The sequence below is a fragment of the Odontesthes bonariensis genome, chromosome 7 (assembly GCF_027942865.1).
Source record: "Odontesthes bonariensis isolate fOdoBon6 chromosome 7, fOdoBon6.hap1, whole genome shotgun sequence".
Lineage (NCBI taxonomy): Eukaryota > Metazoa > Chordata > Actinopteri > Atheriniformes > Atherinopsidae > Odontesthes > Odontesthes bonariensis.
The window spans coordinates 28,847,841-28,874,279 of NC_134512.1; the positions used below are offsets into that span (position 1 = coordinate 28,847,841).

A 26,439-nucleotide genomic window follows, 5' to 3' on the forward strand; every position below is an offset into this window, starting at 1 on the left:
ATAATAAGATTCAGGCAATTTTAAATTTGTGGAAAGATTTGTGGACTGACTTTAAAATAAACATGTCTTTAACATGATAGAATGTTTTAGATGAGCAGTCTCAGGTGTTAAAATCTAATGTTTCGTTGAGCCATCCAGCCTGACCGTCTCTACATGTGGACTCTATTGTTCTGTTACCCAACCTAACTTCATTCTTTGCTCTAATCAAGAATCAAGAGAGCTCACTTGAGGGTAAAAAATGCCTCATCTCACAGAAATACCTGAAATTAACGTGACTTTGCATTAGGGGTTGGAATTATTTGCCAGTAGCACAGAGAAGCTTCTCTCTCAGTGAGAGACTCTCACTGACTTTAGCATGTTAAGATGCTTTGCTCCTTCGTTACCTGGCTGGCAACCTGCGTGGTCCCACCCGAGGCCATAGAGACAAAACCACACATTCTGTGAAAAGGTCAGAGATGAATTCCTTCAGAGCAGAGCAGAAATTACCTTTTATTTTTGTTTTCCAGGTAATGTCGGGATGAGTGTATATTTCCTAAACCTAACCAAGTGTTTTTGTTTCCTAAAGCTATATAGCAGTCATTTGGCCAGACCTTACTAAGCCAGTGGACACAACAGTGCAAATAGCCTAAAAACACTTTAGCATGAAGAAATAGAACATGGAATTGAACCATGCAGGTTCTTCTTGGAAGGAAAACCTGTAGTCTGTATTCCCAAAAAGTGGACTTTTTTTATTTCCTAATATTTCCTCGGTTGAGTGGGGTGATCCATTGCTCTAGCAATGGCTCAGAGAATTTGTGTGTCGGCAACAAAAAATTTGTCAACTGACTTGTGATTTCAAATTGTGATTTCAAACCATTATGGGCCACAACAACATAATGCATTGTTAAAGATATCATACTTGTTTAATGTACTTCTTTGATGTATGAGTGGTATATAAAAAAAAAAGACTGATGCTTACGTCTTTAATTACTTTTAGAGGCCTATAAATAAAATTACATAATCATGAGTTGCAATAACCTGTTTGCAAAAACAACCTTTTGGTGCACATTTTATGGTAACACCGTCTCATCACAATCCAAAATGTACAGCTGTGAAAAATACAACCTTATATAAACAACAACAAATTACAGATTACTCCGTCTCATCATTCATTTAAAAACTAAGCCAAAAATGCAGAAGCAGTGTGTGAAAAACGAAGAACACCACATGATTCAATAATTGGTGGAACCATCTTTAACAGCAATAACTTGAAATAATAGTTTTCTTTATGATGTTATCAGTCTCTCACATTGTTGTGGAATGATTATGGCCCACTCTATCGTACAGCGTTGCTTTGGTTCATTGAGGTTTCCGAGTTTTCATTTATGTACAACTCTGTTATGGCGTCGCAATAGCATTTCAATCAGGTTGAGATTTGGACTTTGACTCAGCCACTTCATCACATTGCTGCTGTGCACCTGTTAATTCCCTGTGGCAGGACTCAAGCTTCAACCATCAGACAGATGGCCTGGATACTTTGGTATACAGAGGAGTTCATGGTCGACTTATTGATATCAAGGTGCTCAGGTCCTGTGGCTGCAAAACAAGCCCAAATCATCAGCCCTCCACCATTAACTTCACTGTTGGCATGAGGTGTTTGGTGTTCTGAAATGCTGTGTTTGGTTTTCCCCCCCAAACACGGCGCTCTACATCACAGTCAGACATATTAACTTTGGTCCTATCTGCCCAAAGGATATTGTTCCAGAAGACTTGAGATGTAGATTTTCAAACCTAATCTATGCTGCCACGTTCTCTTTAGAGAGAAGATGCTTTCTCGTGGCAACCCTTCCAAACCATCTATTTGTTCAGAATTTTTCCTAAAGGTTCTATGTTTGATTTTTTTTTTTTGCACAAGCTGATGTGTTGTTGTTCATCTGAGATTGTATTCACCTAGTTTTTTGGCCTCTTAAGGACCAAAAAAAAAATCGAATTCCTGTCCTGATAAATAAAGCCATAGAATCGAAAAAATGTTTTCCTTTTTTTTTTTAAACTTACAAACTTGTTTTTCTGTTGTTTTTTTTGTATTAACATACAAAAACAAACATATGAATGATGGAAGTTCAAATGATTCAAATAGAGTTCCAACATTTTTCTTTCTTATGCATTTAATGAAAATATAAGTGCTACTCAGCCCTGAACTGAACTGAGGCAGCCCTAATGAGCATTTCATTACTTTAAGGCTTTGCTTTCAGCATGTTTGAAAATCTACAACTTCTACTCAAGTTTCAGGCAGAAACTCCATAAATGAGACGAAAGAAAAAAGGAGGGAAAAAAAGCAGGCATGAAGACAAAATACATCATTTTACAAAACATGCAGAAATGAATGAAAAGAGAAAGAAGGAGAGATGGTAGAAAAAGTGCAGACTGGTGTTTAGCACAGTGTGCGCTAATAGATTCCCCCAGGGTCATCTTTGATATGCTGTCTTCAGTTTGAGCCCCCAGTATCTTAACTCAGTCAAACCCACCGGTTGTGAGAGTCTTTCAAGCTGAGATGAAAGGACACCGTCAGCCTCTCTGTTGTTTTAAAGGCATTTTGTTTTTCATTTTTCCACCTGTCTCTCAAGAATGTACGTCTTTATTTGCTGTTTGATTTCTAATCTTTGAATATTTCCATTTTAAACCTTGACCATCTGCCCTTGAATGTTATTTCAATTGTTGTCCATATTCTTTGTAGCTCCTTTTTCTCTTTCTTGCTGAAAATGTTCCTTTGTTGTCCCACATCCTTTCTCTGCTCTCACCTTTCTGCGTTTTTGCTTTTTACTCTTAGTTTTCCAATTATTTTATTCTTTTATTCTCTCTTTCCTTTGCGTCACCATCTTTTTAATCTTTTCTGGGTAGCTCCCTCTCTCTCCTCCTATTATTTTCAGTGCCATTTTCCATTTTTCCTCCTGTTGTTTTCCTCCCTTTAACCTTCTTCCTTTTTATACACTGAACTTTGTGGTTGGTAGGGTATTGTGTATAAGCTGTGTGTGTTTGTAATGCAGAGATAGGTATTTAAAGTATTAAGATAACTATCAAAAAGTAAATAGAAAGTAAATATATATATCTTCAAGTAGAAGTCCTTCATAAAAAGACTTTATTAATTCCAAGTAAAAAGTTCAAGTTGTTTTTTCCCTGATATATCACAGTGTATGATATTTCTGGATTATCAGTACTGAAGCATGAGTCTGTAAGCAGCACACAAAGCAAATATTTGATTAATTGAACATTTATTCAAATCAGAATCAGTTTTATTGCCAAGTTTGAAAATCATAGCTTCATTCCTCAATTCTTTATTGTATTATAATTGTTTCTCTTAAAAGTAAGAGGTAACTAAAGCTGTCATATAAATTGATGAAGTAGAAAGTGCAATATTTCCATCTGAGGCATAGTGGCGAATAGAACCTAAAAACCTAAATAGTAAAAGTATTTGAGAGAATGTTCTTAGTTTCCGTTCACATGTTATGCATGTTTTTTATGTTATATGCTCATCAAGGTGTTTTATGTTACCTGGTGCCATTTCCCTTCCATCTCTCACTCGGTCTCTGTCTGTCTTTCAGGTCCAGGGTCACATGCCTCCTCTGATGATCCCCGTGTTTCCACACGACCAGCGGTCTCTGGCTGCTGCCGCCGCTGCACAGCAAGGCTTCCTCTTCCCACCCAGCATGTCCTACAAGCCAGGTATCCTTACGCACTCTCCCACACAAACACTGGGATCCCAGTCTAAGTTAATGAGGTGTGTCAGGTGAGGAATGTTCTGGAAATGAGCGGATAGATTTACAAGCCCTGCTTGTTCACGTCAGGATCAATGCATTGGACACAGCGAGAACTGGAATGTCTCTTTCATGGCATGCTGAAAGCATGTCAGTTGCACTGCACATCTGCAACATGAAATTTCACACATTCTGACACGCACACACACACACGCACGCACACACACACGCACACACAGATGCTCTCAAGCATTTTATTCTGGTACGCAGTAACTTAACAGTGCTCACATATGATGTGGGCAAACAAATCTCTCACAATCCCAAGCATGCACTTCAAAGAAGACACTCATGCTACATATTTTAGAAGTCTGCAAGAATTTTGCTCCAGCAGGCTCCAAGTTAAGCCAACGGAGAGAGAGACGCACACGATGCAAGGTCTTCTGCCTGCAGAATCTTCTGCACCACCTGCTTTCTTCATGTCTCCTTGTCCTTCATACGTCCTCCCTCCCATACTTTCGACCAGGTCCTCGCCTCACACAAGGCAGCACCGATCCGTCTATACTTCATACAGAATGATCCATGCTTAGTCCTACGTACTGCACGAGCATACACTACCACCAGGCAGCAAATAGAGATAGGAGTTAAAAAGCCATTATGTACAGTCTCTTTTACTTCTATCTGTTTTTAACAGAGACCTGTACATGAAAAGCCTTTTAAAGACAAACAGTGGGGGTTATACACGGTGCTTGTGTTCGTGGTTCGTGAGTGCATCCTATTGAGCAGGCTCTGCTGAGCCTGATCTCAAGCACTTGTGTGTACTGGCAGTGAGCAATTGGCATTAACCTTTGAATAAAACGTTCGTGACCCTCCATGTTCCATATGGCATGAATAAAAACATGAGCGGGAACGGGGAAGGAGACAAGAGAAAAGAGAGAGAATTTGGTTGAAAGTAAAGAGCAGGTTTGTTCTTGTGCTGAACTCTGCCCTCACCTCTCTCTATAATATGTATGTTTTGGTTGTTCACCAGGTGAGAATTACCCAATGCAGTTCATTCCATCAACAATGGCAGCTGCAGCGGCGTCGGGACTCAGCCCGTTACAACTCCAGGTAAGAGGAAAACCCCTTGACTTTTCATTGAACCCAAACTTTAGTGTGTGGTTAATGCACCTTTTTTTTTTTAAAGCATAAAATATTTATTTTCTTTTACTGGATGAAATAACCTTTAAAGTAGAATTGCACAAAAATAGTGAGTAATATCCTTCCAAAACAAAAGGACCACATGCCTGAAATGAAGCCAAAAACAGCAATTGACAATGAAGTGGTTACAAGCAAGGGAGTGGAGGTTGCTGGGTGTGTCAGATGTGTCTCAGTTCAATCTGGATGCACTCCTCAAGTCAAAAGTCTTTGCCCTGCGAAAATGCTCGACTTAAAAAAATGTATTTGTCAAAATACAAAGTGTAGTTTGCAATTAAAATTTTCTGACAAAAAACACAACTCCTAAACAAGCCCAGTAAGAGGGATTTCTCTAAAGTAGTAGAAGACACATAGTCAAATGTCAAAGTTAGTCCCCATGTTGACCAACAAAGGCAAACAAAAGAAGCCACTCTTCAATAGCTCATGATAGCTCAAGAAAAGCAGCAGGAAAAAAGACAAACTGAGCGTATTATGGCTCTAATCCTGAGGTGTAAGCAACCAAAACAACTGTACAGAAGTGAATACGTATATAGAAAACACTATGAGATATGGAACCAAATTAAACTCCTGCCCTTTTAACCTCTCCCTCAGGGGGAGTGTTGCACAACTTCAAACTTGACAAGAATTTGTTCAAAGTTCAGTTCACACATATTAAAAGGAGACAGTCCCCATTTGAAATTCTAAACTTCACAGTCCCCAAATGAAATAGTTTGTGTTAGTTTCTGACTTTGCTTTACTTCTTCATAAGCCCTTCTGAATTATTCTCCTTATATGATTTATAGTGCTATGGCGTGCAAAGGAGTAATGGAACATGGGCACCACAGCCATCTGAGCGGATTCATGAATATCTCTGTATTTATCTATTTTATCACTAAACATTAGGATACTTAAATTGGCACCAAGATTAAAAAGACATTAAGTTTTTTTTGTACATGGCCTACGTTTTAAAATTGAGTTTAAATGCATTTAAGACCCCACTGTCATTTTACATGGGTTTAAATACATATATCATAGTATGCCTCTTATCAAATTACATTTATAATAATTTGAAAAAGATAACAGATTTTACCAATCATACTCTAATTCAAAAGAGGAGAGCTAGCTACTTGCAGCTAGCTTACCGAAACCAAGCCGATAGGCTCAGAGATGGAGGGTTATCGACACTGGAACTTTATTGAGAAATATTAAACATCGACCATACAATACCAGATCTCTACAGCTCCACATTTGCTTGACGTATATGACGTATATATATATACTGGGAGATGCTAAGGCTGGGAATATACACCCTTTTAATTATGATGGCTCCCTTGTGTAACCTGCATTTGTTTGGAGCCTTGGTTACGTATGTCCACTGAAATTACTGCTACACCTACACAAGATGCTAGATGGAGGTCACAGAGGTAAAGGCAGTGTAGGCCAAATTTGCACGCATGTCCAACTTTGTTGATTTAGTGGCATTAAATGGCATCTACAATGCCATGGCTCTGACTTTTTCCTGCCCTCATTTGAACATAAACCAAATACTAATCTCCATTATTGTCTCCACGGTCCTCAATTGTTCACATCCTGCTAATCCCGAAGTTCTGTACAGTCTGGGTTCACTGGTGCGCACCCTAGAGTCATTCAGTAACAGGCATAGCTCACATGCGAGTGTGTGAACAATTACGCTGAAAACAGAGACGGCGGCCTACGTGAACACTAGGTTAAAACACAAGTATTTTGTACAATTCTGAACTTTAACTCAAGAAAAAAAGGAAGTGGCTCCACCTTGTGGTTCTGTTGACCAGTTCAGACGAACCGCATAAACTCGATTAGCTTTTATCCACACCTCTGCACTGTCAACATGAGCTGCTGACCCATGAACGGCACCATTCACGTTCCAATTTTTCGTCCTTCGGTGTCATGAACCCTTCACATTTGTCAGTTAAAAACAGCCTTGTCAGCTCAAAATTCACAGAAATTTTCACTGATGAACATTTGTTCATTCGAACACTTAATTGAACGCATATTCGCACAACATTGAAAATGAAATAAGATTTTCCACAGTGAAAGAATTGGTAATGGCCCCTGTCTATTGCATACTCAAAGAGCAAACTGTTTTGTTTTGAAGTGTAGTGTTTTAATCCATAACTAAAATGTGAAACCTTTAATAATTTGCATGGGATCAAGAGGCCAAGGCTATTGTGAAACTCGTTGAATGTCTGATTGACTTTTCATGGGAAGAGCCCATGGCAAGAGCTGCAATAAAAAGGGAAGAACTTTGCATTTAACATGAGAAGGCATAAATATCATGAAGGAAGTTAAATGCTGCAGTCAGTAGATCAAAGTTCAAGAATATTCTGAAAAAGAAAGGAATACCTGCAGGTACATTCTTGATTTGTAAAGCTTGATCTTGTATTTTTATACAACTAGCGAATATTCTAAGCTGTACTAGTTTGCAGCATGTTATGCAATATGTTCATCAAAAATAAGAGGAGTGGAAAATACAAATAGAAGCTGGAGCAGACCCAGCATGCATTAATTGGCTCCGGCTACTGGCTTGCTTTCTACTTCCTCTGAATTTTAATTGGGTTACTGTAACTTTTTTTAAATAGTACAACATGAATCACTGGTTATAGATGAAACTCAGTTGACGCGAACATGCTAGTCCGCTTATCTGCTGCCTGTGTCAAACAAAAGCTGTTATGATGAATCACAGAGGAATTCCGCCCCAACAGCACAACACCTGGCCCAGGCAATTCATCAAATATTTTATTGCTGCTTGACACCTGTGGTTTGAAAATAGCACTTATCCATAATGGTTATCATAGAACAAGTTTGAAAAGTGGAAAAAAAAATAGTGAAAAGGAAAATAGAGAAAGAGAAATGAAATCTCAACTCCCTGAAGGCGGTTTGGTGGTTCACAACCATGTCACCCTTCCTGCTGTACCTACAATCAGCTGAAAAGACAAAAGCTCTCAAAAGCTTTTTCACTTGCAAACAATGTTGCTTCATCATGTCAGTTATTACCAAGGCATGGCTTTTAGATGTTAGAAGAATCCTTTTCTCAGTTTATTCAAGTTGTATTGTGGTTCTCACTTATCAAAACCCTCATTAGCCGCTATTGACTTAGTAAAGCGCCTCACTTAGCTGAGAGGCTTGGAGCCTCCTGTCTCCGCTCCTGGCTTTGAAATGATCAAAAGAGCCATACGGTGAGCAAGAGGTAAGAGGAGAAGTGATGTCAGAGATGCAAACTCATTCACATTTAAACACTGCCTGAGACATAGATGGAGAATGAGAGGCAGCGAGGAACCTGAAAGAAAGAGGAAGTTTCTCATCAAGGCGTCAGCAGAAACTGAGGAGACTGAGAAAAAGGAGCGTGGGGAAGTGTTTAAGAAAGAAAAAGCGATCATTTCAGGGTTTTTTAGCGAGATGGAGGTGTTGGCTTTCAGCACATATTTGGACATTGTTTAAACAACAATGCTGATGCCTAAAGCAATCACGATGAGATTTATTTTTCTTCATCGTGAAAAATGCCAGCAGCACCTTTTGAACTATGTTACAGCAAATTCGGCAGAATGCAGATTGGATGGACCCAGGAAAAACTTTTATACGTCTGTGGACTGGATGTGTTTGCAGTTTATGTGCACTACATAGATTTTTGCTCTATGTGAGCTGCTTCTCTATTTGAGAGACAACTTTTTCCCTTAAGAAATTAAGTTCTTGCAGCTGCTGAATCTGATGGACCCTGATGCATCTCATTTTACAACCAGTTCCCCACAGTTGTCTAAAGCACAGCCTACCTAACTTGTAAGGCATGTAACCCCCATTGTGTGATGTATCACCTCTGCTTGTCAATTAATGTCATTTTCAACAATAACATTTTTCAATCCCTCAGAAAACACCTACTATACACGTACTATACCTGTGTGTCCATTCTTTATTATGTGAATATCATGTACATGTGCAAAGCTCTGCTGGTTTATTTTGGCCGCTGTAATTTCCCTTGAGTATGTTGAAAAAGTTCACCTGAAGCAGTGGATTTTGGGGGAGAGACTGTTCTGTGCGCCAGAAAGTTGAATTAATGAAGTAGCAAACATGCTAATGAATTATTAGCTCGACAAGCTGTTCCTACACACTTAATACTTCGGTTACATGCCGCCATTCCGACATCCCACCATTCAGATATGGGCCTCCAATTGTCGGAATGGTGACACTTAATTTTCTATCAAATGTCCCGTCATTCCGACACTTTTTTCCTCCTGTTGTCAGAATGGTGGTATGTTTTATTGTTTTATAAACATCCCTCCATTCCGATAATTCCTTTAATAGCCTATTAAAAGCCTTTTTTTTTTTTTTTTTAATAGGATCTCCACAACCTCGCAAACCAACGATAATAAATTATTATCAAAATCCCCTGAAATTTCAAATATCAAAATACAGACATAAATCGGGCGAGAGTCTGAAACATGTTAAATTAAGCAGAAATACAGTATCTGTGACCTGTCACTGAGCCCTCCACATGCGTCTTTTGCGCGCTAGCATCATATGCAACATTAATAATTGCAATTAGAGACATCAATGACAGCTCACCTGTGTCGGACGTCCCGGTACTGCAAATAAAACCAATTTCATATATTAGGCTACCCAAAATGTATCATTATTTTTTTTTATTAGTTTTAAATCAATAAGTGAACAGTGTTTGTTGCTCCTTTTTGTGTAATAAACTATTTGAATATCATTAATTTGCTTTTGGAGTGCATTTTGAAAATGACCACGCATTCATGACATTGTCAAGATCTGACGGTATCCGACACACCTACATGACAGTTGTTACACGCACACACCAGATTTATAGTGAAATAGTAACAACACAGCCCTGATGGATGGATCCTGAGTGCCATCATCTTTTATTTTTTATTTTTTAAATCCGAAATAAGCCCACATCCACCTGATCCTCTCCTCTGACTGTTGACCCTTAAATCATCATTCAGTATCAATTCAATATCATTCAAACATCACAAGGTTTGAAGAATAACAGGCAGAGAGAGGGCGAGAGGCTTTAATTACGCTTTTAGAGACTGTATCTGTACACATGTCGGAATGGTGGGACGTTTGCATGTCGGAATGGTGGGAAGTTTGGTTGTTGGAATGGCGGAATGTTTGCATGGCGGGATGTTTACATGTCAGAATGGTGGGATGTCTGAGTGGCGGAATGGGTGTTGCCGCCCTAATACTTCTTAAACCAAATCAAATTAAGATCCTTTCTGAATTTAATTGGAGAACAACTCTCCTGTCCTTAGCAGGGCTTTTGCTGTTAAAGATGTGGATGCATGTGCAACAACAGCCTATTGAACTGGTCTGAAGTGGTTCAAAACGAAGAGCCACTAGAATCAAACAGCCACTTTGAAGAAAGCTAAATCAAAATGAACAAAATGTTGAAAACAGCACAGTTATTTCATTGAATTAATCAGATAAAAGTAGAATAAAGTTGCACTTTCCAGGCCTGGCCTTTAATTGAATCCTGCGTTTTATATATGCAAATAAGGTATTTTGCATTTACTGAATAAATGCAGATGAGAGTGTTGCATGTTGTTTACATGTTGCTGACCTTAGTGGAGACATGGTAAAAGAAGACATGGTATAAAAATTATTTATACTATACAATTCAGTACGTCTACCTTGCATGATAAAAAAAAAAAATTCAAATATCGCTTTAGTCTTACTAAAGATTAGAAATAAAATACATGTTAAAGCTGCGGTCGGCAACTTTTTTTTAGTCATATTAGCTTGAACTGTCATGGGATTCTGGAAGTAGAATATTAAATAGGCTGTTTAGGAAAAATAACGAAATCTGTAGCTCCCTCTGAAGCCTGTAATCATGCTTGCAAAAATCGAGCGCTCCCGGCTGTTTTTAACCAATCAAGTTAGGGTGGAGGAATCCTACCTGTCAATCACAGCTTGTGCACACGCTGCTGAGCGTGAGTCTGCCCCAGCTTGTGTGCGCTCACACTGGTGTGAACTCACGTGCACAACCTCGTCCACAGAGGGGGAGGGGCTTGGGGGGCGATTCGGAGCTTGTTAGAGGTTGGGGGAGGGACCTGAAAGTTGTATCAGTTCGAATTTTCCGACTTTAGACTCGGAATTTTGAAAACCTGCCGACTGCAGCTTTAACATTACTGAATTCATATTAAATAGAGTTTTAAGTCAGAGTAACGCACATAGATAATGCAGCTGGAAGAAAAATTGTACATGTACATGTTCAGTTGGTCTGACTCACACCGGCCTAGGCACTCAGCACATGATCCTGAAGTAACAGAAGATGCTGGCATACAGAAGAAGAAGGAACTGGTAAAAGCAGAGAATAACCACAAGAGATGTGTCTCATTTGCAAATAAAAAAAATTTTGTCCTCCTGCAAAGCTAAATTGTCAATTCTTTTGTCCTCAGATCAGTCAGAAAAAAGACCGATTGTAACATATCGCCACCTATTGTAGCAGAGTCCCACAAACTTCAGTTAATAAATCAGTCCCTCCCATGCTTGTATACTGGGACAAGGAGAGGTGCTTTATCAACATGTTGCCAAGCCACCAAGTGAATAAAAGAATCCAAGTCAAGTGATGCCTTAGCTTGACTGACTATGTACTGGCTTGTTCTATAGAACAAGGAAAACTTATGGCAAACTATACATATTTGCATAGATTGATAAGTTAATATTCTTTTGCTATCAATAATGAATGCTTTTGCTTTACTATTTCAGTTTAGTACTCTTAGGTGAGTCAGATTTGGGGATTTAAACAGGATTCCACTGTTAAGTCCTTGGTATTGTCTTTACATTAAAGCCTGAGGTCTTGTTGCTTTGTGTTCTTAGTTGTTGGTTTTAGTTGCACCTCACGCAAAGACCCTAACTTCACTGAAGTGAAACTGCGGCTTATCCTATCAAAAGCACTGTAAATAGACAGTAACACCATGTAAGTTCCACATCAGCGATGCCCTCTGCTTATGTACATACTGTCGTCAAGTATCACTAATTGGTATCATACCACTTTAATGCCTGACCAGTGCTTAGTACAGGATAGGCAGATGTTGTCAGATTCCTCCAGATGTTTCAAAGTTGAGCCTTTTGGCCGTCAGACAGCTGGCTCCAGAGAAGGTTTACCATTTCTTCATTTTGTTGGAAAAGACAGTAAGAGTTAAGAAAGTAGTTTTACACCTCTATCAACTTAAGAAAACCAAATCGAATCAAAAGCAGCATAACTGAGATATTTGGCAAAAGCTGCATTGCTGTGCTTGACCCATTATGACCTGAAACAACAATTTTGATAGCACAAATGCTGTGCTATTGGCGTGGGAACTCGATCTGGCCAATTGTTTCCAGAGCCTGGAAGTAGACCCCTTCACAAACAGTGGATTTCTGCAGAAGAAAGGACCCCTTTGTGAGCAGCTAATGCGAGGGAAATACAGTTGCTTAGCAGACATTCTTGTTGAAATCATATGACATCTCTCACTGTCTCTGTGTTCAGCCCATTTCTGTTTCAGTGTCTGAAGCGTGGAGACAAAGGTGAGGTACATTTCTACCCCATTACCTGCATAGGATTATTAAGCCTTTATTGTTATCAAACAATGAGGACAGTGTTTGAGGTTGACTTGGAGAAAAAAAACATCTGTTGTATAAAAGGTTACAAGAAGTTGCATAAGGATTGTCTTAATGTACTCTGTCTCTGTATGTCTCTTTTGTATACAGCAATATCTATCCTCTGCCCTCTGTCCTGTCCAGGTCAGTGACAGTTGATCCATTATACCCTTCTCCTCCCCTCAGAAACCTGCTGAAAAAGACAAAACCTCATTTGTTTTGTGTACTCTTGAGATTGATAGCAGCTTGACACTAAAAGAGGTCAGCGAAACGAATTCTGCACTCAGCCCTAATGGGTAAGAGTGGGCTTACCATGAAGAAGGCTGCTGACCAACTGCAAATGTAGCGGACCAGAGCAACATGACCTTCTCGCTGCTTTCTTTAGTATTACGACCAATGTTGACCAAAACGACACAATTTAGTGATTTAGCACCAACATGCAAAGACTAGTCAGATAGTTTGGACAGCTGAGGTGCAGTCTAAGCCCTGCTTTGTCAATTCGTAATTTAGGAAATAGCTTCATTGTCTTCCCTTGAGGTTTGATTGCACGGCAAGAGCTCCAGTTTGGCTTGTTTATGCTGCACATTAGCCAGTCAACAATCAATCGCTTGAAGAAACTGAGAAGAAATAAGATAAAAGCCTTTATCATCAATCTGTTGTTTGTTCGATAGTTCTTTGCTCTTATTGTTGACAGAATCGCTGCTACAAGCACAATAGAAGCGGGTGTGTTTGCAGAAAATACCCCGAGTGTCTGCATTTGTGCAGACAGGGGTGTGAGATCCTGACTGCGTGTTGTACCTCGAAGACCCATGTGTCGGCACAAGCCCCTCCTCCCTTTACAGCTGTAAGAATATCAGGCATCACCAGAAGTAACTCTGCGGTCGGCTTGATTGACACGAGAGGCCTCACCGCCAGTCATTCTGACAGGGGTCTCATATCGCCAGGGGTTGGCCCGAACGCTCACGGTACCTTCCAAACAAAATAAGCAGCATGACATCAGGGCTTTGTTTCAGCGGCGAGGCCCCTTCTGTTTGTGTTTAATATCGCTCAGAGAGAAGTGGAAAGAGGGCCAGCCAATTTCTTTGGCCCCGACTGCTGAGCCTGGCGCTTTGGTGGTGAAGCGACGGTGGTCTCGTGTGTCTACAGTGCAAAAAACTCTCTATCCCTCTCTCTAACTCTTTTTCTCCACGGCGCTTTCTTTGCTTTTGGATCTCAGTTCTCAGGAGGCCTCGCAGTTTTGACTACGGGGAAATCAGATCTCACAACACCGGGGGCCACTTTGGGCTAAGGGGGCAGAGAGTAAAAACACAGAGAGAGAGAGAAAGAAACAGAGATGGTGATGGGGGGAGAGATATGAAGAATAATTTCTGGAACAAAACTAAGAGACAGACGACAAGTGGAAAGAGTCAGGGGGAGATCAAAGGAGAGCAGGGTGAAACAAAGACAGGCATTTAGCGGGAAGGGGAGAGTATGGATGAGGTGAGAGTAACAAAAACTGAGAGAAAAGCAGAAAAGAAAGAGAAAAGGGAATTTTATGAGGGCCAGCCACGTCTGGGTGGTTTTCCTGAGGACAGGCCCTTTGATAATCCAGCACTCACACTCCAATGCATTCAGACAGGGGTTGACAGTGGTTTCAGGCAGCGGTTTGTCTGGCCAGCTAGCTTTGATTTAGAGTAGCCTGGAATCTGGGCTAAGTATTTGACTCTTTGATTTTTGCTAAGTACTTTGGATGGAAACTCATACCTTTCTTTCTTTCTTTCTCATACTGTCGAAGTCCTTTATTTGTCTATTTTTTATATTCAATTTCAAATTTTGTTTAGCTGGACCACATGCTCCAAGATGTGATTACAGCATTATTACATCTGCTTAAATATGACTGCCTTCTATTCCGGTTTAATGTCATTGAAGAACTGTCATATGACAGGACTGACCATAGTGACCAGATCACTCTCAAGTATTTTTGAGAGTCACACAGCTTTGTTTCTGATTCTGATCAGGTTTTATTGTATCTGACTCACACTGTTCAAAGTTACACCTTTGCTTCTCAGAAAGCACACACCTAAGGTCAAACATTCAGTATAACAAAAACAGCCATGCTGCTTGATTCATTTCATGTTGTTCTTAATGAAAACCAGCACTTCATATAAAAGGTTCATTATTAATAAACAACTCAGAGCCGTTACTGATTGTAAACTGATTGTAAACACTGCATTCCAAACTTGGTCCTTCTTTCCCTTCTCAGCAAAGAAATGCTGCATCGGATGCACATTGCAAGTGGGAAGTCGGAATCTGAAATTACATCATTTTCAACCTCTAGATCAAGACAAGCAAAAAAGCCTTTGTGTTTATTTCACAAGCTGCATTATTATGTAACCTTACATGAGTTACCATCCAGAAAATCCTACTTGTGAGGTTTTCTTTGATTGAGTCCTCAGTTGCTATTGAACGCAGCATAAAGACAGCTGTGTTACAGGAAGTGAAGGCCTGTGATTGACAACGCTTGTCAATCACAGACCAAAGCAATAGATCCCAGAAATGAAACGTGATTGTTTCACAGTGTTGTTTATGTTTGTAAAGCACAAATAAAAAGGCTTCCTTGTAGCCCCATGGAAAGTTGCTGTGTGAGCAGATTAGATGTGTTCAAGTCCATGTTCTATGCTGTGTGTTATTGAGACTTAATAGATTACAACAATGATTTAAAGTCTGCAAACCCTCACTGTCATTGGCTGTTATCTTCACATCATTTACTTAAAAGTTGCCAACTAGAAATATCATCTCAACAAAGCAAAATAAGAAGAAACGAGTAAAATAAACATGAGGCCGAGATAAATACACTAACACACTCTTCTACTGGGTCATACAACATGACTGAGAGGGATTACTTTGGTATGAGTCATTATGTTAAATATTCTGCTCAGTATGCCTTACATATTTGTGAAGACACACTAGTACAGTAAGTTTCCAATTTTGGTAATCAGGATTTACATAAAGCATTCAAAAGTTTATGCATTTATTGTCTAGCTTTATTTCTACATGGTAATGGATGCCGGAGCTGCTCCCAGCATCTGTTAAAATAATAAGTGTCAGTGGTGGATAGTATATCATCTAAACTAAAAAATAATTTTACTGGAAAATGTCTCTGATAAATCCCTAAAACAAATCTCCCACTTGTGTGAGGTGCTCCTGTCAGATGTAGGTATGTGTGCACACGCATTTGTTTCCACATATGTGTGCACTATGTGCCTTTGGCTCAGACACACACCCGACAGAACCACAGAAGATGCAGAGAGTAAAGGGAGAAGATACAAAAAAAGGAAAAAAAAACAACAGGATCATGGGTGTGTGTGTGTGAGGAAGAAGAAGAGAGCAGAGTGGATGAAAGAGGAAAGCCACTGACTAGCTTCTGGCGAGCGATGTTAATAGCCTGTCGGTTTTGCTGGTTTCTTCCTTTTTTTGCAGCAGCTGTATGCCGCACATCTGGCAAGCATGCAGATCTCACCAGGAGCCAAGATGGCTCCCCTCCCACAAGCTCCCAACTCCTCTGGTCCTCTTTCGCCCTCCAACCTTAAGAGCGAGAAACGAGCATCCAGTCCTGTCACCCAGATTAAGGTCAGTGAATTGCTGTGAATGTTGTTAAATGGTGTATGTTCAGAGGGGATGAGCTGATAAAGAAAAAAGTACACTAGAGCCAGGTGGACAGGTAAGGAGATGAGCTCATGTAACAAGTAGTAGTCAATAGTCCTAAGACACAATGTCTGAGGGAAATCAGTGTCTGAACATGTCTAACAGGCAAACTAAAACACAAAGGAAAGAGTGAGTTCACAACTTGTGTGATGGGAAAACACTCAGAAATGATGATCAGTGCAAGTAAAAGTGAGAGGCTGGAAATTTGGAAGTTGTTGAAACAACCCTCTGCGCATGGCCCTGTACTCTTCACCGTCAATTAGTAACAGCTTATTTAAAAGTCACACACAGATGCACACACACACTGACACTGGCGCTGGCTGCTGTTTGGCAGGAGCCCAGGCCCCTTCACTGGAGAGAGCGTACGCCTCATCTTTACTCAACAACGAGGCAGTAATGGAAACCACGTGTGTGTATGGGGCACAGCTGCACAATAGACGGGCGTCAGAGCTCACCGCACTCAAACAGTAGTGCTGTGCCCTCCAAGCACCCCACCCTCTGCTAACCTTTGCACACATTTCCCCCATTTGCCACCCGCAGCCTAACTGCCCCTCCCTCTCATCCTAAGCTCATCCTAAACTCTTTAGTTTCAACACATCTTTAGCTGAAGCGCAGATCCAAATTAGGACCACTTTCATTTTGTGTTTGCTGCCAACATTGAAGCTGCAATCAGACATTGTTGATGTGCAAGAGTTTACTTTTTAGCATTACTTTTTCAAAGATTCCTTATGTGGAGCTTCACGATTACTTGCACTTTCTGACGGAGGAATCACACCAACAAAAGTGTCATTGTTTAGATAAGAAGGTGCATTCCAACTGTATTTCAGTCAGTGGAAATCATTCAGTGACAAAAATCTGAAAGTTAACAGATCACAGTGGAAGCATCACTAATAGTAGTAAAAGTGCTTCAAGAGATGATTATTGAAAACCATCAGCTGTGTTTCAACTTTTTAGTGACATTGAAAATAAATTAAAAAAAATTCTTACAAATACCTCATGAACATGGCCGTCACTTTTTCAGAAAATCAAGTTTGAACTAATTCAAATTCAACTCTGAACTTTAAGTGTCAAGTGTTCAAGTCCTCAAGTCAAACAACCTTGAACACTTGACACTGACTAGCTAGCCTAGACTAGACTCCACAGGTTTGTTGTCTATGTAAGACAGCTACTTTGTATAAAGTTGACAAAAAATCTCATCGTTGTTTGTTACTATACCATTTACAGTGTAAAATCTAATAATACTTCCAAACCCTTGATAGAATAATTTTGTGCCGTTATTGTCCTCTTTGCGAGCTAGTTTCTTCCATTTTCACAGCAAACATAGCATTAGCTTATTTTACTAGGAGGTCACTGATACTAGATTGCCCTCTGCTGGATCACAAGGCAATCTTTTTCAAATTGTCTGATGTTTCTGTTTATACAGCCTATAATCTGCCGGAGGTACAGGCAATACTTTCTAAAGTCAAACGTGTTACAGATGATATAAGTTTCCATACATGGTCGAACTTCAAAGACAAAGTGAAAGCCCTGCTCACGATTGCTCACAATTTTTTGTTTTTTTTTTACGGGTAGCAGATTGATCAGCAATATACAATTAAATTTCACAGATTCTTCCTCTCTTATTTTTTTTCGAAATAAATGTGTTGTCCATTGCTGCATTATTGCAAATATACAATGCAAAATCGATAAAAAATAAAGTTTGTAAACCATTTCCAAATGTACATGTTTGTATCTTGCATCAAAGAATAATACTGCTATGCAACTACATGTGTCTCACTTTTGCAATATTACTGCTATGGCTACCACTACTACAGTAGCAGTAATAATAATCATAATCATAAGAAAATATCCAAGCATTCTCTATACCTGCTTCATTCTATTAAGAGTTGCAGGGAGCGGGTGTCTATCCCAGCAACAAGTGTGTAAGAGGCAGAGTAGAGCAGAAAGCCCACATAAAACCTGTGGAGGCACACCAAGTCTCTACTGGCTTCTCAGCTGTTAGGCACTTGCACCACCATGTCATCCCCTTGGTGAAATCAAAACTAAAAATGAATTGCATGTAGCAAGTATGAAAATGAAATTTCATCTGAAGACCCGTCCAGGGTGTAACCTGTCTCAGCCCCCCCCCAGGTTTAAGATTGACACTGTATTACAATAGTACAACTGAATACTGTTAACATTTTACCATAGATTTACATCAAAGTGTCACACTGTTATTTTGGAAATTATAGATGCCCATCAAACTGTCGTTTTGTAAACAGGAGGAAGGATCCGCACAGCCATTGAACCTCTCTGCCAGACCGAAGACAGCTGAGCCTCTTCGCTCCCCAACGTCCCCGACACAGAGTCTGTTCTCCGGAAACAAGACCAGCCCGACCGGCATGGGCAAAGGCCGAATCCCCAGCCCCATCCCCAACATGGGCCGGAACACATCTCTAGGTAGGTGACATATATACATATAACCAGCCTAGTAACTCAGCACATCAGGTACATCAGGATCACAGTTACTGACATGCTCAGTGACAAACACCAAGTCAAGAAATAAATCGGAGGGGAACTAACGCGACTTCACACACAAACTGTACGTTCACCCAGAGCAAACACGTCCTCATTCCACTGTTAAATGTTGTCTTCCCTTAAACCGGAAAAACAAAAACATCCCCCACCCAAACACCTCCCTCTCCACCACCCACAGACAAACACACAGCCTTGCATGCGCTTGAAAGACTGCAGACACCTCAACCCCGTGAGGAGACCTGTGTGTACATGCGTGCGTGTGCATTCTGAGTGAGTGTTTGTGTTTTACAGGAGTCCAAAGCCCTGTATTTAGCCCCAATGAAAACCCCGGCAGCGGAAACAGTGAAACCAAGCACACGTTATTTGGTTTTTAAGAGCTTCCTCACATTATTGTCAGCCCGCGCTAGACCTTTTATGCCCCTACCTCTGCTATCTGTGATTAAGGCCAATCTAAAGCCTCTCATTATATCCCCCCAGAAAACAATTTCACCAACTCCTCTGGAGTGGCTTTGAGGACGCAGCGCTTGTGTTCCCTGAAAAGTTATTTTTTGCTCATTTCAACGGCCACCCAAGCGTACAGTGCTTCCTACTCGTCTGTTAATTAAACAAGGAGGGTGACGGAAACTTTGCTTCCTTTTCTTCCTTTTTTTTTTTTTTTAACTCTTCAAATGCGCATCGGCTTCAAAAGTCTGAGCGCAGCACATAAACAAAGAGGAGGAGGTCCTGTCGGGCTTTGTTGTCAAATCTCTGTTGGGTTATGATTAGTGGGAAATTCACTCACAAACTGAACTCTCGAAGGTTCAGAGCAGTGGTTCGACAACAAGTGATGCAAAATACTCTGGTGTGTTCAAACCGAACTAATTAAAATATGGTGTGGCAATCAGAATTGAGACACAAGGGACTATAGAAGATGACTGCTTGAAGACCTTTTTAAAAAATGACAATGCAGATTTGATATTGAATTATTTTTGTAGGGGAGCCATTACTTATAGATGATCATTAAAGGGCACAAGTCCAAAACCCATTTCCTTGCACTTGTTTTGTAAAGACTGTATAGATTATCAGGAAAAAGTTGAAAACCCTGAAAAGATACAGTACAGTATATTGTCATCTCTAATTGAGACATTTCCTCGAAGTTTTGCTTAACTGATATGAAAGACATAGTGTGTGCACATCCCAGCACAATTAAAAATTCAGCACCATTTGAATCCCAGCATGACACCTGAACTGGGATTGTCGCTTGTCCTGTCGAGCTTCAGGCTTGCACTTTAAGACCTCTCATCTCCTTCTCTGCCCTCTGCAGACATCCTGTCCAGCCTCAACTCCACAGCGCTGTTTGGGGACCAGGACGCAGTTATGAAAGCCATCCAGGAGGCCAGGAGCATGAGAGAGCAAATCCAGAGAGAGCAGCTCCACCATCATCAGCAGCAGCAGCAGGCGGGACATCACAGTCTGGAGGCCAAATTGTCTGCTCTCAGCGGCATGAGCCTCAACAATGGCAACAAGGTGAGAAAGACAGATCGTGTGGATGTATATGATACACACCAGCTATTTTCTCTCGTTAGATGGAAAATTCTCATCTAGATATACATTAAATTGACATGAATAGCACTAAACCTTTGTTTTACCAAAGGTTTAGTGGATCTCTTGTCCTGTAACACGCACAGCAACACACCGACACGCCTCTGTGGTTCTGCAAACTCCTCATTCCTGTGTGACGTTTTCTCCAGTGTTACCTTGGCTGAGTGTTCAAGATTTCCCCTCAGCTAGCGCCTGAGTCTGAGGAATAATCATGGATGATATTTGGTGTCATTTGGCTCGGTTTGCAGCACTTGAGAACTTCTCCTTTCTCCTCTCATCTCCATGGCCACCCAGAAGCCAACAGCTTTGAAGAGGGAGCAGCTGGGCCAATGACAAGTGATGGCTTTGGCTTGTTAGTGTGTGTGTGTGTTTGTGCCTGCCTTGACTGAGTAAGTGTTTTTTTTTGGAGAGGAGATGATGTTAACATTAGTGTGTGTCCATGTATGTGTGTATAATAGAGTCCAGCTCTCCATTTGGCTTGGAGGGGGAGGGGGGATTCCAGCCTGAGGGTCTTAGCCCGATTAAAGGGCCTTTCTCAGGGAAAAAGCCTCCTCCTTCTCCACTCTTACCTCTTCCCCTGCCTGCCCATCTCTCTTCCCTTTGGATTGATGGAGACAGGGCCTTTGGGCAGAGATCTCATATCCACAGGGAAATGCCTATTCCAAAACATCTTCAATCAGTTTGACCAGCCAATCACAGATTCTAAGGATCAGACATTCGATAAAAAGATACAAAAAAGGGAACATGATTAAACTGGCTCTCCTGCGCAATTGATCCCGTGTTGCTTCCAAGGATGAGGAGAAGGGGAGGAAGAGAGGAACTCATGAATTTTTTAGGGGTGGAGACTTTGAACCCACCAACCCCAAGTAGGTCATGATTGGTGCACTCCAAGGATAGACTGTTTTGAATTTTTTGGACTTGTTTGCCTTGCATCTTCATGAAGAAAACATCCAAATCTGGCAAAATATATCGCTGCGGCGCTTCCTCTGAGTCCCTAGTTAATTCTTTTTTAGAAGTCATTATACTGGTAAACACTGAAAAAACTCATAAATATAAATGATATAACAGCTTATGCTGATAAATTGTTTATAAAGATTTAATGTGAGTTGTCTAGTGCGGGTCCAGCGGAAAAAAAAATAAATAAATCCCACCACTGGTTTTCGGTAAGTTTGTGCTTAAAAGCGCTTTTTTTTTTTTTTTTTTTTTTTAAGTTAACTTTGAAATAATTACGCATTAAGGTGAGGGTCTTTCAGGGAGATTCCTGTATGATTCTAAGCCTCTATATTTTCCAATTTTATATGAACAAAACCAAAGCGATGCAGTAATTTGGTTTATAGCTGCATGCCTACTAATAAAAAGCTCATTTGGAAAGTCTCAAAGTAATTGTTTCCGGTTTAAGGATGTCAGCAGGCCTCTGTGTTTGTTGTCAGTTTGTTATTCGTTACCTAACAACAGGCGCTCAAAGACTCTTTCTCTTAGCTGTAAATGCATCATTTTTTCATCGGGACAGAGACGTTTTTTTGTCTGTGGGTTTGTTTTCTTTTTTTTTCTTATGTTCTTTTCCTGAAGTGCTCAAAGGCTTTGCTCTGTCTTAAACAATTCATGGATGGAACTTGCTGGAGACTGAAAGTGTGACTCACCCCTTCCACCTCGGGAGGCAACAGGACCAGCGCCTTTTCTTTACCTTGGATTTGTGTGTTGTTTTCTATTAGTCGATTAAATTTTCTCCCCTATGAAACTTCGAGGTTCCGCCCAAGTCTTTCTCTTTTACGACATTGCTCCAGCGCAGCACATTCTGCTTCTTTGGAGGGAATAAGGCAAGGGCTGTAAATAATATCTAAGTGTAATGTTTAATGTTGAGCTATTTATTGCTTGCGCTGATTCGACTCAAAGGGAGCTGCTGTGACGTCTGACTGTGTGTGTGTGTGTGTTTGTCTTTATTTGACTGTGTGTTTGTGTATTTTTGTCCCACAGCGTTCATTTCAAGCATTGACTACATAGACATTTCCCTAAGAGCTGAAAGTGATCCTGGGTTCCTTTGTGTGTGTGTGTGTGTGTGTGTGTGTGTGTGTGTGTGCGTGTGTGTCTGTGTGTCCTGGCTCTGCATTGGCCTTGGCCATGTTAATGTCATTATAGCTGGTGTACAGACGAGAGGCCTGGCCAGTTAGTGGCATTGTTGAGTATCACCTTACGCTTACGTTGCTTCCAGCTGGCCTGCGGCTGCCAAAGCTCACTGAAATAGCCACTGTGTATGACTGTGTGGGTGTGTACACATATGTGTGAGTTTGTATGTGTGTTTAAAAGACTGCACACAGTCACAAGACACTCTGTTCGCCCACCTAAAGGAAAACACCAGGATTCTAAAAGATTGGCACCTTACTCTGCTTACATATCATGTGATGACAAACTAAAATCATAGATATGTTATATTTACAACATAACATATCTATACATTTACTAAAATCAACGCCTGGTAGCCCTAACAATGTAAACTGATTAAGTTAATGTTTGTCAAAAACAACAAATATTCAGTATTTTATCCGATTTTTTTTTATTTTATTTTTTTTACGTAGGATTGTCTTTATTACTTATGAGTAGCTATCTTCTCATCAACAGCTGTCAGAGCACTTTCAGTTTGGAAAGTCACGGAGGAATTATGACAGGAGAAGATGAGCCAACAGCTACTCCCAAGAGGAGTGAATTTTCACCATCTAAAACAACTCAAACATCACAAATTTCATAGCAGTTTGAGCAAATGCTGTATTTTGGTTTTTCACGCTGCATCCCTTCTACGTCAGACAGTTGTTTACTTTGTTACCAAAAGAAAATCAATGTTGCCTTGAGTCACTGCTCACTGCTGGGTAAAGTATCCTTCCGCCGATCTGACTGAAGTGCTGATGGTTTAATCCTAAAACAACAACTGTGAGACAATAAAATTGAATGAAAAGTCTGATGAAGCACATACATTCGCCATCGTTTTGATTGTTACGAAAATAATACTCAACAGTAAGTTCTCTAACAGCTACTGTACCTGCAAAGACATAAATCAACGTGGACCTTCTTAGATTGAGAAAATAGTGACAAAAAATCTATAACTGTCTGAAGGATAAGGGATATGGTGTAAAATTCCCATTATATAGTGCTCACTCAGTTTACTATGAATTAGATATATTTAATATCTTGAATTTAGAGTCAAGGCGTTTGCTTTTCTGTGGACCCCTTCTGAGTAGCAGGTACTGCTCCTAACAGGGAGGGTTCTCACTGCTGACTGCAGCAGGTAAGATACTGACTGCTCAGAAGGATTTCATCTAACCCTGCTTACAAAACAAAACAAACAAAAAAATATTATTTTAATGACTGATATGCAGAAGCCTGCCATACTCCTCTAAAACTGGGAACAGGTCCCTCAACACTTCTGGATGTTGGACACCAGAAACGTGAAATTAAAGCAAATAAGTATCAAGTGTATTTTCAGAATGTAAATGACTTTGTATGATAACAAATGAGGGGAAAAGAATAAGCTAACTATTAAACAGTCAAATAAAGCTGTCTGAATAAATATGTAAATGTATTTTTGTTCAATTGCCCTCTGAACATCGCCTTCAAAAATTCTATTAAGCAATCATTAATTTTGTTTTACTTTCTGGTCATTAAACTGTTTTTTGAAAAGAAGTTGGAAAAGAACTCTGCATGCACATTCTGCCACACCTAGTTTGGGATTATTTCACGTGGTAGATTTATAGTTTCGAAATTTACCAAAAATTCTATAGAAAATCCTTTGTCTTTTTTCTGTTAAAACCAGTCAGCACACTTTCTTTTAGGGAAGAAAAATAAGGCTTGAGAGGAGAGAGCAGGGAGGGATTGATTCTATAGAAGTTAATACTGGCTCCGCTGGTGAGTTCGGTCTTTGCAAGGATGTGAAACCAACAGTTCAGACAGTTCCAAGTCTTGATTAAAGGTCGACATAATGTTGCTGCATTTGAAGCCTGAATGATGTACATTATAATAATGTATACTACAAAGCTGAGTCTGGCACCTGTAAATAGACTTTTGAATGTCTACTTCTTTGGGAAAGGAGCCCCGAGGGGGTGGAGGGGTGGTGGTGGGGAGTTAAGGGCTATGAATAGAAGGAATGGTGAAAAGGCGAGGGGAAAAAAAACTGAACAGGGATGACTGACAGCTCTATCGGCACACAGCAAAGTGTGGAGAAGGAAAGAGAAAAAGACGAGATGAAGAGAGAAGGAGGAGAGAGAAATGGCAGGAGGGGGGAACTGAGGAGGTTACCAAACTTGATTGGTCCAGGAGGAGACACTAAACGGTTGCGGGTCAGCTGGAGACACGTTGTGATGGCAGAGGGCGAGTTGTAACTGTGGTAATGAATTTAAAAAAAAAAAAAAAAAAAAAAAAAAAACACACACACAAACTCACAGTAAAGTTTGGAGTGTTACCCCTAGCAACAGTGGAGAGATGCAGACGCCAAGAAGAGGAGAGACCATGCGGAACAAAAAGAGTCGGGTGTCTCTTAAACTTCGAAAAATACTTTCAGCAGCAACGCATGCAGAGGCCAAAAGCAACGATGTGCAGCAGCACTGATCTGATTTGTTTCTGGAGTACTTATTTGCACAGATTCAATTTTGAAAAGTGAATGCTTTACCTCGCTTTTTTAACTTTCTTTCTTACTTGATACAAATGGAGTCCACTGAAAGAGAAAAAAAAATCTATGATAGTACTCCAAAAGGCAGCAGTCCAGTTTGAAACCAGCAGGCACGCAGGCCAAACCTATTTCAATCTTGACTAAACAAAGGAAAGACAGCTCCTTATTGCATTTGCCACAAAAGCGTTTAAAAAGACCAAAAAGTAGACCAACCGCAGGGAATATTTGCAAATTTTGACCCAGGGCTGCTGTTAATCTGTAGTTTGGATCGTTCTACTTCTATTGATGCTGTCTAAGTCCATTTTCCAAAACCCCAACTCTCCTCTGCATTATTTTTCCATTGGTTTCCTCCCATTCACCAGGAACAGTCATACATCTCTAGCTCCTTAGTTTGTTTAGAAATGAAGCACCATAGGACATCCAACTTCAACTTCAACTCGCTTCATCATTAGGAGTCGCTTTCAGAAAGTCATTGCTTCGCACTCCATGAGCCTAAAAGCAGATTCTCAGGGAATTTGAGAACTTATCTCTGACTTGACTAGTTTTCTATTCAACCTCCTTTTTTCACTTCTCTGTCCTTCCCTCTTCTCTTTCTTTTCTTTCGTCCTTTGTTAGGCAGTTGCTTCCTGCGGTGAGCATGGCACTGCCCAGGCACATGTTCTGTGGTGGGCCTGATTACAGCCCTGCTGTAGTGCTGACATTGGCCCGCACCAGCTTCTCATCTATAAACACACACACATAGGCGCGCGCACACACACACACACACACACACACACACACACACACACACACACACACACACACACACACACACACACTCATACACGCTGGCCTCTAAGTTCCACCAACTCTGCCAGCGGCTACCGCGGCATGACTTCACCCGGCAACCATTCTTTGCGTCAAACAAAATGCCTCTGTCACCAGAAAAAGGAGGGGAGCTGTGAGGGAGGAGGGGAGGGAGGGAAGGAGGGAAGAAGAAGAGGGGAGAGGAGTGACGATGTGCGGTGGCTACGCAAAATGGTTTCAATGATTTCTGCCGTTCTTCGGGAGCGTGGTGGGGTAATTTTAGCTGGAAGGCCCCAAGGCGAGCTGTGTGTAGAAGCTATCTGTCTCAGAAGTGAAATGGCAGGCATGTCAGTGGAAGCAGACAGTGTGAATGATAATGGCAGGCTGGGGAAGACACTGGTGATTAGCGCAGCCTTGAACGTGGGAATGCCTTGTATATTAGTTTATTGCATTAACCCCCTTTATCTTTTAGCATTTCCATGAGATACTCTCAAAGAAAGGTGCCTGTTTTTGAGGAGCCGTGTTGGAGTTTCCACAATGCCAACTCAACTCAGCTAATAGTTTTGTTGTCAATACCGTCAGAGATGCCCCAACTTTAAAAATGTGATGCAACAACTTATTTTTGTTTTTTTCTTTCTGGATCACTCACGTCACATCTCTATAAAATGTCTGTAGCTC

General features: G+C 40.6%; 1 protein-coding gene across 3 annotated transcripts in view; it reads left to right on the forward strand.

Annotated features, from left to right (window-relative positions):
* Positions 1 to 26,439, forward strand: part of LOC142384311 (transcription factor SOX-6-like) — a 121,106-nt gene that overhangs the window by 85,697 nt on the left and 8,970 nt on the right. For 2 of the 3 annotated variants that reach the window (XM_075470463.1, XM_075470465.1), the window contains exons 8-12: positions 3,579 to 3,699; positions 4,759 to 4,838; positions 15,999 to 16,148; positions 18,485 to 18,662; positions 20,044 to 20,246. In XM_075470463.1, coding sequence (XP_075326578.1) covers positions 3,579 to 3,699; positions 4,759 to 4,838; positions 15,999 to 16,148; positions 18,485 to 18,662; positions 20,044 to 20,246 — 732 coding nt within the window. The remainder of the gene's footprint in view (positions 1 to 3,578; positions 3,700 to 4,758; positions 4,839 to 15,998; positions 16,149 to 18,484; positions 18,663 to 20,043; positions 20,247 to 26,439) is intronic. The other variant, XM_075470464.1, reaches the window with a different exon arrangement.